Source organism: Oenanthe melanoleuca, chromosome 6 (genome assembly GCF_029582105.1).
Source record: "Oenanthe melanoleuca isolate GR-GAL-2019-014 chromosome 6, OMel1.0, whole genome shotgun sequence".
NCBI classification, from domain to species: Eukaryota; Metazoa; Chordata; class Aves; order Passeriformes; family Muscicapidae; genus Oenanthe; species Oenanthe melanoleuca.
The window spans coordinates 20,525,191-20,543,776 of NC_079340.1; the positions used below are offsets into that span (position 1 = coordinate 20,525,191).

The following is an 18,586-nucleotide window of genomic DNA, read 5'->3' on the forward strand; positions in this document are numbered from 1 at the left end:
TCTACATCTCTTAGAGGTTCATCTAGTCTGTTCTAAAAATCAGATTTTGCTAAGTCTTCTTACAAGGAGGTACCAACAAATTGGTATTTAAGAAATTAAGGCAGGCCTTTTACTCCATTATCCAAGAATAACAGAAACATAAAGCCCAAAAATACAACATTAAACCACAACAGTGTAGACTATAAAAGAGCTTACGAAGCAACTTGTCAAAGACATAAGACCAGCATTGTCTCAAATGCATTAGAACAGGAAAATTTGCAGCTTAAAGTAAATTATTTAGAATAGGAGAAATGAAACCCAACTGCAAAGAAGTATCTCAGTGATACTGAGTGATAAAGTGACAAGTGAAATTCACTGTTAATAAATATAAAGTTGTTCTCAAAGGGTAAAAAAATATAAATTTGTGCACAAGAATGGACTTCAAACTGACAATTATTTTTTAAGAACTTCACAGTGAGATTATCTATTCACAGTGTATTCACTTTTAGCTATGAAAATAATAGCAGCAAAAGAAAAAGAAAATTTAATATTACACATTTTTCGGAAGAAATAGAATAAATTAGAGAACATCATGGTTACAAGCAGTGTCACAATGCTGCACCTGCATCTTGAATAGGTAAGGGGAAGAATGGGCAGGATGAGTAAGGGATGATTAAATAAATCATTTAAACAAAGAACAGGTAGAACTACAAGCTTTCAGCCTGGGAAGAAGAAAATTGAAGGAGGCTGTGACAAGTTTATTAGCTCATGAGTGGTGAGTAAGTAGGCAATGAGTGATTGTTCACTGGCTCTTTGCTGCAAGGACTTTGGGCATTAGGTGAAACTAGCAGGTGGTGTGCTCAAGGTGAACCAAAGGAAGAGTTTTTCACTTTCACATAGTTACACCATGGAACTCCTTGACACAAGCTGTGTTAACAATGATACAAAAAGTAGTAAGATTTACAGAATTACTGATATTGTCCATTAGGACAATAAATAAGGACTAAAAAGCTCATAATTCTGTTCCAGAGAGCCACTGTAGCTCAGACTCACTGGTGCCTAGGAAAGTGTGCTTGGAAAAATCTCTGCGTGTTTGCCTGGGGTTTGTCCCTGATGGGACACTGCTAGAGAGGGGATACAAGACAAGTAAATGCTTGTTCAATCGAGTGTGGCCTTTCTTAGACAAAGCTTAACAAATGTTTCAGTTAAAAACACTGCTGAGATTTAAGCATTCTTCAATTTGCTTGTATCTTCAAAGATGGAGAGCTGGCTTTGTCTCTTCTATGTTTTAATTTTATTTAGTCTGAAATTAACATCTCCATTGAAAATGAATGGGATAGGATTTCTAGATGTTTGTTGTTTGTCACATGAAATTATGTTTCTTTCATGGCTAATTATATTTTAATTTGCTCAGTGCACGTATTAATATCTCTTTTTCTTCATTTAATCACATATCAACTCTTGCCTTGTATTTAATTCCTGTACTTTCTTTTTAATGCATTTTGAATGAAAGTTGTGCTGAGGAGTTCAGTATTTATTGGCAAATAATTGTTATTAATTACTTGGATTTTGGGGGAGATAAGGGTGACTTTAAGACAGGGAGGGTTCAAGCATACTGGAGAACAGGACTGGGTGTCAAAATGCTGTTGCTATCTCCATGAAAAGGTTTGCATAAAATAGGCTGCAGTTAAAGAGAAATTAGTATAAATAGGAAAGAAGAGAAATATTTACCATACAAATCCCAGGTGTGGAGTTTTTGGCTAGGTAAGAGTTCTGCCCTGAAAAATTTCAAGTGATTTGATGGATTAGAAACTGTCCAAGAGTTAATGCCATCTCCAAGCAAAAAAGCAGGAAGAATGTAAGGATTATTTATATGGACCATAATCTTGTTATTCTCTGTGTTAGTAAGGGGTGATCTGAGTAAAGAGGCCTAGAATTTGGTGTCTTGATTGAATATGAAGCAACAGAAAATTTAGAGATCAGTGAGAATGGCCAGAGTCTAGAACACACGACTCACAACCTAAAATTAAATGAACTGTGATTGTTATCACACGTCCTTTTAAGTTTAATTATTTAATCTGTCACTTTGTGCCCTGGCATCTATGAAACATAGAAACATCTGAGTTCCTAACTTTTTCTGTTAACTTGCTTCATTTTTTGTATTTGCAGCTTTTTCCCCTCTGGAATGTGACTCCAATCTGGCATGCTGCTCTGGTTTCCCTTGTCTTCTGTGGATCCAAATTTTCTTGTACTTTCAACATCTATGTCAGACTGTTAGCTGTCATTGTATATTTCCTAGTCTTTGCTAAATTAGTGAAAGGCAAAAGTTAGTCAGAAATGGAGATTTTTTTCTCTCTCCCTCCTGTCACAGAACTCAATAAGCAAACACATCCTACTGTATTTTAAATAGTTTAGACTTTATTTATATGAAATTTCTTTAAAAAGTATCTTCAGCAAGTTGCTACATATTTCTGTATGGCATACCTCCTAGTTATGAAGCTAGAGATGCAGTTTTCTCAAGCTGTTTCACTTGAAACTCTTATAAAATCTACTTTTATAGTAGATTTTTTACATGGGATTTAATACTCTATTTTGAAATAGAACTTAAAATGTCCTTTTTCTTTGTTGGTGGTTACTTTCTTTTTGTTTGTGTTCTATAGATCTGCAGTAACATTTAGTGACAATGACACTCTTAGATTAATTGTGCATTGTTCAGAGCATATAACTTTGTCAGTTTTAATTTGGTTGCCTTTTTGTTTCTCTGAAATACGTTTAGTGAACTTGTGAGGGAAGGGTTATCTTAGTTCATTTATCTAATGCAGCAGCCAAAATACAGACTCTGCATTTTTTACTATCTCCTTGTATTGGCAAATTATTTATGCTTGCAATCTTTTGTTGACAGCCACCTCTGAACTCCCTCTTCCCTTTGAGAGCCATTGACCAGAATGGAACTGTTCTAGTCACTCTGAGCCATTAGTTTACCAAAATGCATTAAAACTGTGCTGACATTTTCTCTTACTGCTTTTGCATAATAATAACCTGCTGCCCTTTGTCCACTACTGTGCATCCAGCTGAAGTTTTCACTGAGATTTTTGAGTGCTTCATAAAGAATCCTAAGGGCAGGGCTTTCCAGTAGGTCTAAGGGATCCAGGTGTTCATCTTGAATTTGAAATTCAAATTTCAAATGCATCAGTAACTGAAGCTCCTTGGACCCTGAAACTCTGGTTTCTCTTCCTAAGGAGATTTCTGGATGCTGAGGATTTCTTGTGCATTCCTACACTTTGCTTTCTGAGCTGTTTTTTAAATCTACATTAAGTCTTTGTTTTTTTCACCCTGAAACTAACAATGAAGTAATTTGTCAGAAGGCCAAATAAACTTTGTCAACCTGTTTTTCACCCCCTGCTATTTAGCTTGCACGACCAATGGAATCCAAAAGCAGTACAAAAATTTTGCTCAGCAAAGTAGGATGTGTATTTGTTAATATGAGAGGGAGGCATAATTTAAACAAATCTATTTAATTTAGGATATCATGGCTCCTTTCCATTTTCTGACTAATTTCAGTGTGATTTCTCTCAATTTACATCAATGACTGTGATATTTTTAGTATTGTTCATAGGTTTAAAATATCTTTCAATATGTGGGCTGATATTGTTTTGTAGTTTTTCAGCTCTATGATTTAAAATCTCTCCAGAACACCTGGATGTATTTCTAAACATGCATAGTGATTAAGTGTTTCCTTTATTGTTCAGCTGTAGCAATGCAACTCAGCATTTCAAACTTAAGGAATTCATTTTATGGTTTCCTCCATTCTTCTATCACCTGAACATTCAAGGGGTTTGAATTTGCCTTTGTAATATCATTATAAGGTGAGAAATACAATTCTGAAAAGCACAAGAAGAGGAAGAGAGACAAGTCTTTCAAAAATTTCATAACCTTGCTACTAAGTAAAAAATACTATGATTGACTTCTGTGGGACCAGAATGAGACCAGCATAAATGGTTCTAAAAATTTCACTCTCGAGGCTTGTCTTCAAGGGGAAATTACTGTGAGAAATCTGAGGTGTAAATTACAAAACACATTAGCTGCTGAATATTAACTCCCCATGTGAGCAAACAGAGTTTGAGGAAGTTGCTCTATTTGGAAAGCATGCAAACAGCTGAAAATTCAAACTCCATCTCACTCTGTTATGGCATAACTGCACAAGGTATCCTTGATCCAATCCACACAGGAAAACTTGAACTCCAATTAATTCAATTTCCACTTGAATCTAGAACCACAATACCATCTTTAACCACTTGTGCCTCCCTTTGTACCTGCACTATAGTAGAATCTAAATTTTCTTAATGTTTGGTATGTTGTAACTAGCTAAGTTCTCCTGAACTTGAACATTTGATCCTGGATGTATTTCCAGTGCACCCACATTTATCTGTTTGCAATTCAGTTTTATAATCTACATTTATCAGCATTGGCTGCATTGCTCATAAACCCACATAATTTAAATTCCTTAATCTGCCTGTAGTATTTTCTATTACTGTCTGTTCTATATTTCTGTGTGCTATATATATGTGTGTGTGTGTGTGTATTCTATATTTCTCTGTGGGCTATATATGTGTGTGTGTGTATTCTATATTTCTCTGTGGGCTGTATATGTGTGTGTGTGTGTGTTTGCACAAGCATAGAACATAACTGTGCTCACTAAAATTATTAATAACCTGGTTTCTTAATTTTTTGTTTTCCATCACTTCCCTTGCTTTCTCCAGTCCTTTGCTCTTTCACTACTGGCTTTTGTGGTGCATTTAGTAGAAGTTGGTTATGTGTTATAATTTAAACTACTTGACATTCAATTTCTCTTGTATACTTATACATACACAGCAGATCATGATGTTTTATGAAATAGGTTGGACTTCATTATTTATTTCTCCTGGTACTTTTATATTTAACTGAAATATTTCCAGACTCTGAATGACAGTTATATCAGCTACATATTCTAAATATCAGAGGCAATACTTCATTTTATTACTTTTTTGACATGCTATGCCCTAATTTCTTATATAATTTTGTAAGTGATTCTTTCACATTCAGTAATTGAATCCCTTATTTCTCACACACTGACAAATATTGTTTGAGCCCAGGATTTGATTCTAATCTCAAAAATCTTCTCTGAACTGTTTATTATCTCTAAACTCAAACTTTTTCTGTTGACTGTAATTCCTCCTAAGGTACCAGTAGTTGTAATAATTTTCCAAGTGCATCCATATTACCTCCCTGGAGACAAAATTTCCAGGAGAAATTTAACCTTCTCTTAATATTAATGTTCTTTTTGCTTAAAATTGATAGATGCCATTAAGAATAAGAGGGTCATGAATGTGAAAATATTTTAGCTAAGAAATATCAAACTACAAATCTAAGATGAAAATTCAGCATTAAAAATGTGAAATCATATATACAATTTATAGTTTATATAAGAAATACTGTCCTCCCTTGAGAGGAAAACCTATTATCATTGCTTTAAAACAGAACTGGCATCAATAACATGCAGCTTACACTGCATACTTGCACTACCATTTTTAGTATGCTAAAAACAGAAATAAATATTCCATATTTTATAGTTACAAATTAAATTTCAAATCCAGATTTATTTTCCCTTGTGAGCACATATTTTAAGGTAAGAGGAATGAACACTCATAATCAGAATGCAAGAAAAAAAAAAAGCCTTTATTGTCACAAAATTAAACATGATGTTGCTTTAAATAGAAGTACACATTTCTCACAAACTGGGCTCAGGGGAAATAGTATTATGACTGTATTTTCAAACCACTACACGTGGCAATATATAGATACTGAGATACTAAACTGAGAGATACTCAGGTACTAAACCCTGAGAGCAGGAGGAGGGATAGGTTGTGTAGTTAAATTGGAGATTCCAACAGAGATCCTCTTTCCCTAACTAAATTTCATAATAATCTTTCTGAACTACTGTGTGAATGTGAGGCTTTTTCAAAGTGCTAAAGTTCTTATGAAGTGGTACAAGGTTTGGACACATCATCAGCTGCAAGGAGGGAGGCTGCAAATGTCTGCTAGAGAATCTTTACACACACTGGCATATGCTTCTTCCATATTGCTGAGTTGGAAAATTGTGCTATCAGTGGCTAAAAACAGGCAACCTTCAGTGGAGGTCTCAACACAAAAAAAGCCTCAGTGCTCAAAATCTTTAAAAATTGCACCACAATTTATGTAGCAAATTAAGATTCTCTAGTCCCAGCTTCAGGATTATCCAACTCCATTTTATTAAAAGAGTAAACTACTCTCTGTGGTAAATGGCAGCAGCATATTGTTCTGATTTTATGTGGTTTTAGGCAGTCTGATTTGAAAGTGTTGGTTTGGTGCTTTACTTTCTGCTTTTTATCTATGAATCCCACTGGACCTGTAAATTAACTGGTATTCACATGTTGACATTTGTTCTTCAAAATGTTTAAAGTAACTGCTAAGGCACTGATGAAGGATGCTGCAGAAAAACTGCTAATGATACCCTGCTAACAGTGCAAAAACTCTGAATGCATTCACAAGAAGAGAACAAATGTAGTCAGAAGTAAAATGTTCAGAGAGATAATGATTTTCTTGAAGATTACACCATGCACAGGGATTTCTAAGGGTGTTCATGGGGCAAGGAAACAAGGATCAGGATGGACAACATGTGTGTTTTATGTTTAAAACCTCCACATACTAACACCTACATCTTTGCTTTATATAACAGTGTTTTACTGGTAAAGGAGAACTGTGAAAAGAGAAATTAGTACAGATCATCAAATTTTCTTTTCTTAAATTTCCTGAGAAAAATATTAAGTGGACTAGAACAGTATGGAATATGTGGATCATAAGCTATATATTAAGAAAGAATTAATTGCAGCTAGAACATGGATCTAGGATCACAGAATTGATCACCTCCTCCCACAGGAAAAGTAGTTTTTTTACCAGTTTGGAATTAAATTAACAAAATGTTATGCTTTGAGGTTCTTTTTCTTTTATTTGAGAAGGAAGGAGACTGAGAGAGAAAATGTGAGATAATGGAGGTGCCTTTCTCCTCTATGCTCTGTTGAAGTAATGGCACTGGGGAAATGTCCAGTTGTGGCACAGAGAGACCAGTCTGCTGCCACACTGTGTCTGCTTGAGCAGCTGAGATCAGGGGATTTAGGATCAATTAAAGGACATGTGTTGTACAGCCTACCCAGTCTTAAGAGAATGGCTTTGAACATTCTAACTCTTTATTGATCCAATTAATATCCAGTTAATTATGAGAATATATCAGAGCCCTTCTCTACCTCTGCCTCCTTCTCTGGGTGTTCCTAGGACCTTATCAGCTCTCTGAATACTTTATGCTCAGTCACATTGCTTTTCTCTGACCATTTTCTTGATCTTGTCTCCTTCAGGGCCTGTGCCAGTATCCAAAATCTCAAAATTAAATTTTCAATATTAAATCCATCATTAATTTCTTATTTCAGCTTCTTTATATCCTCTCAAATCTTCTGTTCTGTAGTCACTTTTTAAAATAAAAAAAGTTGCTCCTGAGCTGTTATTTTTCTTAATTTTGTTAAGTCATCCTTTACAAAGCCAAAAGATTTCCACTCTGATGGGTCTTTCAGCTGTTTTTTTTTATTATTCTGGGTGAATTCTGTGCTCAATTTACCACTGTGCTTTATAGTGTAACCCTGAGCCAAGAAGCTGGATCCTTCTCTTACTTTTTGCATTTGCTGTTAGAAGGTTTCCAGCCTGGTGGTTGTTGGATAGCAGGATTGGTTACCAAGGGAAGGATCAGTTTGTTTCATGCCTGGTATGATGGGGATATACAACATCTATATGGGACCCAATAGAGCAATTCTCATCAGACAGCAGCAGAGAATTCCTTCCCAGGGACTAATGCCAGAGCCTTGGAAAACCTATTCAAAAGGATGCAAACAAAGGGAGAGATACTGACCCTGGCTCATCAGACTCATCTGGGATGTCTCACTGTTGGGCAGATGTCAGAGAATCCTCCCTGCCTGCAGGACTTTGCTGCCTGGCTTCTGCCCCTGGCCAGGTCCCCACATGTCACTCCTGCCTGTCTTAGGGTGATCCCTGAGCAGCTGCCACAGCTGGATGAGCTTTGCCCAGACTGCTCCTCCCTGCACTGGGCAGTGCTGAAAAAAAAGGTGTAATACTGACAAGTGCTGCCCAGAAAAAAGAAGAATTGTCCCTTTTCTGAAGTCCTGAAGTTGTAATCTCTTAAAACCAGCATGGGTTGGTGGTTTTTCTTTGACTTTTGGTTGGGGTTTTTTGGCAGGGGTAGGGTTTGGTGGAGGGGTTTGTGTATATGATTTTTATGGGGTTCTTTTTTTTTAAATACCAGAAATCTGTGCTCTTTGCAAGAGCATAAAAGATTTTAGGGTCAGTTATTTGGCATGGATGTCCCGTAGGAATTTACAGAGTTAACCTGTCCTCATCCCTCTTGAATCCTTCTCTGGCCATCTCTGACCCTCAGAGGAATTTTTTCTCCTTTAAAGAACAGATCTCTCATAAATCCTGGCCATAAAATTCTAATTTTATTTCCTAAACATCTGTGAGTATTGAGGTGTTCTTTGTGACAACGACTGTGGGAAAATTAATAGTATTTAATTAATTATACCAGAGATAGAGAGGCTGAAGTTTAACCTTTTTACTGAACTGTAGAAGTATACACAAAAGCTGCTTATCAGCCACACATCATTACATCTTGCACCTTTATAATTACATGACTACTGATTCTTTGGCTGAAGAACTGGCACAGCATCTTTGTTACTTCAATTTCTATTAATTCAAATGCTCAATTAATAATTAGAAGTGTAAGTTTAATTCAAGGAAATGGTAATGCAATCCCATTTCAAATATGCCAATGTGATAAGTAAAATTTGCCTTCTCATCTGTGCTAATCTGACCACTCTTTGCATCTCAATAGGAACAGAATTTTTATTTATGTCTATTTAGAAGTATCTTTAGAATGTGATTCTGGCTTTATGGGCTAAACTTATTAAAGATCTTTATGAAATTGTAATTCAGTGACTTTTTTGTGGATGGTTTGAGTGTGATATTTTTCAAAGATACCATAAAATATAAGTGTGTAAACTACAGCTGTAGAAGGTTTATTTAGCTCAGAAATTTATTAGTGTGTTTATACTGTATATATTACTGTACTGCTACATATTTGCAGTCATATTAACATCAGGCAATTTTCTATCTTGAGTTATCAGAAAAGGGAATTAGGAAATGTAATGCTAGCCTTAGGGAAGCAAACTTTTTTCAAAATTCCTATCTGCTAATATCACCTGCCAGTGATTTAATGGTGTTTATAGTTTATGCTAACATTTCTTAGCTTTCCTTTTTTTTCCATTATGGTCTGTGTAGCTGGTAGAAGCCTGCAGCCAATTGCTGTTACTTTGCAGCTCCTACCTTTACTCACCAAATAGCTAGTTCCTTTTTTATTCCTCTTTTTTATTCCTGAAAGGTAGTAACTGTTGGTTGTTATAAAAGTTGGAAAAGGCTCACACAAATAAATTCAGTGCTGTGATTAGGACTTTAAAATGTTAATGTCTTTGCCTTTCTTTGTGCTAACATATATTTTGTGCTGATGCTTTAAACTTTTTCATTACCCAAAGAGCTGTTAGGACACCAAGGCAGCATTTCTGGACAGTCTGTAGATTTATAGGTTTTAGATGCTCCTTATTTAGGAATTCTTAGTGCATCTCCCTGACAAAATTATGTCCATAGTTTGAGTAAAATGGAAGTGAACAAAATTCTTGGGTGTCTACAAGACTCTTAAGGCTCTTTATCAGAATATGAACTGCTGCAGTGTTTATTTGACTTTGGGTCTGTGGTCCTTTTCATACTTAGTCCTCTGCTCCTTGTATGAACAGAGACCACAGAGCTCATCTTGCAGCTCTGCTACAAAACTCCAGTGTCTCCCTCTTACCCTGCCTTGCTCTCTCCAGCTGGCAGTAGACATTTTCCATGTTCCAGGGGGGAGGTATGGAGGCATGGTGGGGTTCCTGGAAACTGACTGACCTCTCCTACCCAATTCTGATAAAGCCCAGTAACCACAGTGCAAATGTTAGTTAGTCACTACATATAGTCTGGGAATGGAGCATAGCACAAAAGTGTAGCAGAAAAGTTTTGTGCTCTATAAAGGGTTATCTGTCTGGGATAACTGTCCTTTCCCACATTGTCTTTAGTCTCATGGAATAGGTAACTTGGGATTCTTCTGATTCAAATCTCATATCTAGGGCACAGCTCTAAAATTATTCAGTTGCACCTGATTGATCTTATTCTAACATAAACCTAAAGTAATTATTCTGCTTGTAATAAAATAAAGACTCACAATTGTTTTTACACAGGAAACTTTTCCAGAACCTTTAATATTTTTCACATTCAGAAATGTGCTGTCATTGTCTCCTGAACTCTGCTAAGGCACATCTCACATGTGTGGATAGAAATAGCTGAACTGTATTTCCTTCCAATAAATATTAAAGAGGATACTTCTCTGTTCAACCATTGGGCATGTGCCAAGTATTTTCAAACATCCATTATTTCACAAGTTATATTATAATCAAAATTAAGGTACTGTGAAGAGGACTTTTGATGATAGTGTTACTTCTAATACATAGAATTATTATGCTTAGAATTAATAGAATTAATCATTGCATTATGGGATTTGAATACATTGATGCAGGATTCTATTAAGCAATGTGTCCTATATGCACTGGATAATTCATTTGCCTGTTTTTAAAAAATGTATAAGCCATACTGAGTGCAGATTTGCATTTATTATGCTAGGTAACTAATTCTAGTTTAACTGAAGGTTACTCACCATCCTAATTTCAGGTATTCCAAAACTTTTAGAATTATATTGTTGTTGTTTAGAATTATTACATAAGCCAGTCTGTATAGGGATACTTTACATGGGTCTAATGACATCACAGTATGACCTTCAAAAAACTTCTGAATCTGTTCACCTTGTATGGCCTTCAGTTGTGAATATATGTGAATATATGGAATTGGTTTTTTATATTGTCAAAATTAAAGATATTCCTAATTACAGAGATATAATTGAGCTGTTACATGTTTGGGTGCCAGTGAGCCTTAACATGTTTGCATTGTACTCTCTCAGTGATTGATCCTTGTGTTCCATGTGTTCTTTGTGTGTTCTTTGTGTGGGATGTTTTCATATCTAATAGGAATTACCAGGAAAAGCAATACCCTTTCTTGAATGTTATTATATTTTTAAAAATCAAGGCAAAAATTGGTGTTTTGTTATGCTTGCTCTGACCACCTCCCCTTGCAGTTTTCAGTCACCAGCAGGAGTATTTCTGCACAAATGACTTGAAACAACAAAATCCTGAGTTTGTATTTCATATTTAATTTTTTTTTTCCCAAGGAGCAAGTGGAAAGAAGCAGCTTTATTAAAAAAAAAAAAAAACAACCAAACCTGAGTTTTATACTGAAACATTGAGGAATCCCTTTGCTTTTCAGTTCAGCATGTAATTTAAAATCCAGCCATAAGTTATGATAAGGGTTGTGAGAGGCTGCTAAAAAGTGGCACGATGTTGGAATTGGAAAGGGAATTGGATGGAGAATTAGAAGCCCCGGGGATTTTATTCTTGGTTGGACTATAAACCTGCTGTGTGACCTTGAGCAGATCAGATTAACCTGACTTTCCAAAGCATTTGCACTCCTGAGCTGGATCTGTGCATTGGCCAGTTGCAATTTCCTGGGAGGTGAGAGTGGTGCCTTAATGAGGTGCAGGCAGTTCATTAACACAGAGTGCTGCAGAACTCTCCAATGGAAAGCTTCACAGGCACTGTAATACAGGAAGTGTTATTAGGGATTAATAATGTTATAAATTAGTAATAATAATATATTTAGGTTTACCCTACACTTTTGTACTTTATCCCAAAGCAAGATAAATCATAAGACACTTAGAAGTTTTTTCAGAGTGGAGTGCAGCAGTTAAGGGTCTTTAGTATATTTCTGTAATATTAAAATGATTTTTCAGCCAGCATAGCAGTTCTCAAGTCTAGTCTAAGGTTTTAAAAAAGTAAAACAAACAGCAGCCCAAGGTGTTATTTACTTAATTAGTCCTTTCTGCAGCATGAATTTATTTCTGAACTGCATTTATTCTTAATAAGTTTCATATCTGCTGATGCTCCTTATGTTGCTAAACAGCACCAACACTACCAAATAACAGGGAAAAATGGTAATAAGGCATTGTAATTCTGATCAGGGGGTTAGTTTCATAAGAATACTTTCAGATTCTTCATTGGTGCAGTGCACCAATATAAAATATATTGTTTTCATTATAAAAAGCAGTTAATATCTTCTAAAAATGTAACTGCGTAAAGGCATAAAAGCAACAACAAAAAAAATATTCAAATAACATTCTAATTATATGTGATAAATCTTCTTTAAAACCTTTACATTTATGTAGCAATTATAACCTAACCACCAGATCTAACATCTTAGAGCTTCACTGAAATCAATCAAATATCTTAGGCCAAATCTGAAATGTTACTCTGATAGAATTGCTCCCAAAGGCAATTTTGATCTGTTTAGGAACCAGTTTTGCAGCACATTTTGAATTTGATTTTTTTCTGTAGTATTTCCTGGGTGAGGTTCTTTCCTAGCAATGATTCTAAGAAATTTGTAAAACTATTAATTAATTTGAAAACTGGTTAAAATGGTTAATAATTATGTTTAATTATTTTCAAACAATACCTCATCCAGAGAATATGCAGAATCCCTTCTGCTACCTGCTGTCTGAATGTGTTTTACAGAGAACTGCTGATTTCAGATGTAAATTAAGCAGACTCTCACTCACATCAGAAGTGAACCTGACAATATTTTGGAACACCAATCTTTCCTTGGTGATAAGTATGACTTCTTATTCAGCTTACAGTCTTCTTTGAGTTTCAGTATTTGCACCTGATTTTTGGGTGTGTGCAACTGGAAAACTCAATTATGGATGAAATAAAGTTACTGTGTTGGAATTTTTAAAACAAAATAAAAAACAGAACTTGAGAATCTTTTCACCAGATTTAGGAGCAGCACATGTCTGTCTATACTACTGCAGAGTCCCAGAATCAAATACTTATTTCTTTTTAACTCCTGTTTATTTCAGAGAAATCCCTGATTTTTCCCTCTTCCTTTCTATTTTTTCAATTTAAGCTATTAACCTAGTTAGTCTCAAGAACACTAATTTTCAAGAAATCTAAAAATAGTTTTCTTTCAAGTTAAATACAATTGCCTAAAATACCTGTCAAGAATCAGCTCATGAAACTGTTTCCAAATGGGATAGGTCCAGAATTTAAATCAGATAATGAGCTGTATGTCTCCACCTTGGTATTTATAAGTAATCCCTTGCTTGGCAGACATTCAGACAGGTCTTCCCTTAGTTCAAAGTACTTGTAATCTAATGTATAGATGTCTAAGTGCATTTATAATGTACAACATGCTGTATCATCATGAAATAAGTAAATTTAGAGAAACAGTAAGATTTTTATAAAAGCAATTTCTCAGTCTTCCTGAAAGAATTTTAATTTACCAATGAAGATGAATAGAATGCAAACTAACACTGGGATTTCAGAACAGGTTAAAAGAATGATTAACTGCTCCCAAATCACAGGTCTGGAAAGATGCCATACTGTCATATGTTGCTGAAAACTTCTGAAAACCTCTTATGCATAACTATGCCTTTCCTCAGATTGAACTGTTCAGGAACCTTGCAAATAGTGAAAAATTTGGCTTGAAATTATTAAAGCAGAGTTCCTTCTTTGAAAGCTGGCATTCCAGGAATCATCTGGGGTGTGATGCTTCAAGATTTGTGCTGTGCGTCCCAAGGAGCTTTCCAAAACCAACATTAGCTGCCATTATTGTAAAATCCATTTTAATCCCTCAGCAGCACTAAACAGCATGGTAACCATTTCCCAAATTTGCCATCTAAAGAAATAGTAACTATAAATTATTTTGGTATAAACATCCTGTTCTTCCCTCCTGTGATTGCCATAGAAATCTCACATTCTTTGCTCTTGGGAACTTCAAATAGAACTTCTGTGTAAAGTTCCTAGTAAAAAAATTGTGATCTTTAAAATGAAACCTCCTTTCAAGTTCTTAAAGAGCAGCACTCCAGTCTGTCATTACAAAGCCAACTTGTACTTAGACATTTCCAATATTTAATAATTGTATACTCACTGCTCCTCACTGTGCTCTTTTTGAAGAAGCAGTTGCCCTTTAAGTCTTGCTTGGATGTAACAGGGAATGTTCTCTGCAGATTTCCTCACTAAAGGTCATAGTTTATTTTTAAATGACAATTTTAGGGTTAATATTTGCTATATAACTGTGAGTTTAGTGCTCATGGAGGCTGACTGGAGTAATTCCCTAGATTTCCAAGAAGCTGGAGAAGGTTTCAATAAAATAGATTTAAGGAATCTGCTGCATTGCCTGTTATTATCAAAAATTTTAAATCTTTAAGTCTATAAAGTAAGACTCAAAGTAAACAATTTCTAAATAGAAATATTGAATGCTCCTCAGTGTTGTGACAAATGAGAATTGGCTTTTTTTGTGTTTTCTAAGGTCATTTCTAAGAGATGAAATACTGTGACCAATATGTTCAGAAAAAGAAAGAGACAGTGAACACTGGAGAAGGAGCTAAGGTTGTAACATTTCTGAGACTATTTTAAAATATGAACCATAATTCAAAATTATTCTGAAAGTGGTTATTGTTTTTCAAATGACTGCTGCTTCACTGTACAAAAAACCTTGTTTCTGCATGCTACAATGAAAACAAAACAAGGATGTAGATATATCCCACTTAAAAAATCTCACAATTCTATAATTGCTCAGAAATGAAGTGAAACTCAAGTGTCCTCTCAATGGGAATTTGTCCTGTAGGATTTTCAGAGTTAAAAACAGGCAATCCAAGCTCAGTGGTTCAAGTGCAGGTGTTGCATTGATCTGAATTTTTTATAACTGCTATTGTGATGGCAAATCCATAAGAAACCTGTTTCAAATATTATGTACAAGAGTTACCCAGGAGATTTCAAATGTTACTAACACAGTCACATAGATATTTTCTTTCACTTAATGTCTGCACATGCACCTACCTGCAAGCCTGAAGTTTCTGAAAGTTTGAAGATATTGAACATTTGCCACTTCTTAAAATATCCATTTGCAATGTGGTTTCAAAGAATCTATTCAGCCTCCCTGAAGAAATCTCTCAGTGACCAGAAAGTATCTGGGTATCTCTTATACAGAGCTTTGGAGAAACTGCAGAAAATCATCTGAAGATCTGATTTTGCCAAGACTTCTCCAACACATGTGACTGTGCATCACAACACTTGGATAGATGCAGAGAATCCATCCACCCTGCTTCATTTATTTTTTCAAATATTCTTTGGAGTTACTGTTATCATATGGTATCCAGTATTTATAACAAGTATGTGGTATATAGGGAAGATAATTAGGAAAATCAAAGCGAGCAACAAATGGTCAGGATTTAAAATCAGGTAAAAAATTCTAATCTGCTTAGAGGAAATGAAAGTTGTTGAAAGGTTAGTAGCCATCACTGGTCACTCCTGGTAAATAGAAAAAGCCCCAACACATGGGACTTTTCTGTCCTTCTGAAACAAAGTTAGGGGAAACAAATAGCTTCCCTATAAATTTCCTCTTAGGATCACAGATTAGCTTTGTGAACTGAATTGTGAGTTGAGTTTTTTAACTGATTATGAGTTTAGAAACATTGACTTGTCTTTTATTTTGCAGATGCTTCAGAAGCTTGCTGTGTGCTTACCACGGGTTCTGCCAGCCATCTCAAGAGGGGACTCACCTATTCTTTCATTAATTGAGCAAAACATTATCTTGAAATAATTATTCCTCTCCACATGGCCTTCCTACTCGTGTCAGCTTATCTCCTGCTGGCTCATGCTCGGGGTGCTCCTGTGGAGAATGGGACACTGCTGGAAACACTGAGGTCACAGGTGGGATTGTTCAGCAATAAAAGTGAGCACTATTCAGCACAGGTGAGACCTCCTGGTACGAGCAGACAAATACCTCAGACCATCATCATAGGAGTTCGTAAAGGAGGGACCAGGGCTTTGCTGGAGATGTTGGATATTCACCCTAACATTGTGGTGGCTGCTACAGAAGTCCACTTCTTTGACTGGGATGAAAATTATGTGAAAGGAATAGACTGGTATAGAAATCTGATGCCATTTTCTTATGGAAATCAAATTACAATTGAGAAAACACCAGGCTATTTTACATCACCACAGGCTCCAGGAAGAATTCATGACATGAATAGCTCCATTAAACTGCTGCTCATTCTAAGAGATCCCACTGAGAGAGTTATATCTGACTATACCCAAGTGTATTACAACAGAGTAGAAAGTCACAAGCCTGTTCAGCTCTTTGAAGATATTGTTATTAAGAATGGAGTGCTTAATACCAAATACAAAGCTATTCAGAGAAGTCTATATGATGTCCATATGGAAAAGTGGCTTAAGCATTTCAGTTTGGATCAGATTCACATAGTGGATGGCAATACTTTGATCAAGGACCCTCTTCCTGAATTACAGAAAGTTGAAAGATTTCTAAACCTTCCTTCCCGAATTATGTCTTCTAATTTTTATTTTAACCAAACCAAGGGATTCTACTGCATCAGAAGTGATGGGAGGGAGAGATGTTTACATGAATCCAAAGGGCGTCCCCATCCCCTTGTTAACAGCACTGTTTTAGAGCAACTGTATTCTTACTTCAGAGAGCACAATGCAAAATTTTACAGGATGGTTAATCATTCTTTTGACTGGCATTAACACATCTGGAGTCAGTGCTTCTTAAAAAGGCCCTGAGACAAACTTTCAGACATATCTTTCTAAACTGTGGACTCATGAGAATTAACATCCTGGTTATATGTTTCATTGGAATAATGCATCCATTAACTCATTGAAACCTGCTCTTTGTGTTGGGAAAAATAAGTTATACGTATTTGTATGATTACTGGGAGTCATATTCTGATCTTTTCTCTCTCACATGCAAATACATTAACTTCAGCAGACTAAGCAAAGATGTGTCTCTACAAGATTTCTGCTGCTTTGGAAAAATGCATCTAACTGTAAAAAATGTAAATATTGGAAATAGTATTATTCTAACTGTTCTGTATTTTTTGTTGCTAGTATTTTTTATATCCCACATGATAGTGGTGTTGATTTATAGAATTTTTCATAAAATAAGTTTAAATTGTATGTTAAAATAGGGGCACACATGGTAGCCCCAATAAATAAATCATCATCTTTAATAGGCTGAAGTACTTAATGAATAATAGAGGGAACCTATTTCACCTGTAATTTTGAATAGGTGGACTAGAAGCTGTCTGTATAACGTGAGTATTTTGGGTTTGCAAAAAAAGTCTTCAAAGTAAGAATATGAACTGTTTGAATAAGGTTTAAGTGAGAGTTCTGAATGTAAAGAAATTAAAATATCCCAGGAACACTGATACTCTATACACTAAAAAAAAAATCAATGCCAAAAAATTGTTAATGATTATTGAGCAATTGTAAAAATATATGATTGAGTAAATTATGTCACTTTGCTCTTGAATGGAAAAGCTCTTAAAACTGCCATATAAACTATGTTTGTACTCTGTGACTAGTTATTCTATAGTTCTCCTGACTTTGGGTTATATATCTCCATTAGAACAACAATCCTTATTTAAAAAAAAAAAAATTATTTGCTTGTCCCCTAAGCATGGTCTAGTTTTATTTTGCCATTTCTGATGCAGACCACGGGATTGTCTCAAGACTAAAATAACCTCTTGTTACATATCATCCATATGTGCCACATATCACAGTGTTCAGTACAACATACTCAGGTTATATGTAAGAACCACAGCCATTTTTAGCTCTGCATCAGGATTTTATTCTCAATTTTTTAACAGTATTGTGCTGATTTTTCTGCTTTTTCGCACAAACATTTTATTATATATCAATACCAAAGAAGAAAATCAACTCTGAGCATCAAACCCAACTGAGCCCTGGTGAGATCCTGCATCTGTGTCTTTCTACCTAAGTCACTGCTCAGCCTAAGGAGTGAATGTTCCTACTGTGGGGTTCTTCCATTTTCCAGGCTGAAAGGTATGTACTGCAGGGCTGATTTTTAGGCTTTTAATACTTTATGAATGGGCTTCTTGGGCAGATATCAGTATTCCTTTGAAGCTGGATAGAATCAGACTCAGATTATGTGGAAATATTCTCTCAAAAAAATGTAAACTGTTAAAAATAATACAATAAATCTTATTCTTTATCTGTTCTACTTACTTGTATATGTATGTATGAGAGAAAATATACTGTATATGTGAGAACAAATTATCTTCATTAGCATATAATTAATCTCTGAAATTACCTTTCTGAAGTATATTTACTACATTCCCTAATTTCTATAGATGGTGCAAATTTTCTTTTACTTCTGCTGCTTTTCTGAGATTGTGGCTTCTTAATCATTAATATGATGTAGGTACTAAGAATACAATGCCAAATAAGAATCTGTGGAAATACAA

General features: G+C 35.3%; 1 protein-coding gene across 1 annotated transcript in view; it reads left to right on the plus strand.

Moving 5' to 3' along the window:
* Window positions 1-18,260, plus strand: part of LOC130254867 (heparan sulfate glucosamine 3-O-sulfotransferase 1-like) — a 43,685-nt gene extending 25,425 nt beyond the window's left edge. Inside the window, exon 2 of the mRNA XM_056494914.1 lies at window positions 15,799-18,260. Within this exon, the coding sequence (XP_056350889.1) occupies window positions 15,918-16,847 (930 nt within the window). The 5' untranslated portion in view covers window positions 15,799-15,917 and the 3' untranslated portion in view covers window positions 16,848-18,260. The remainder of the gene's footprint in view (window positions 1-15,798) is intronic.
* The last annotated feature ends 326 nt before the right edge of the window (window positions 18,261-18,586 follow it).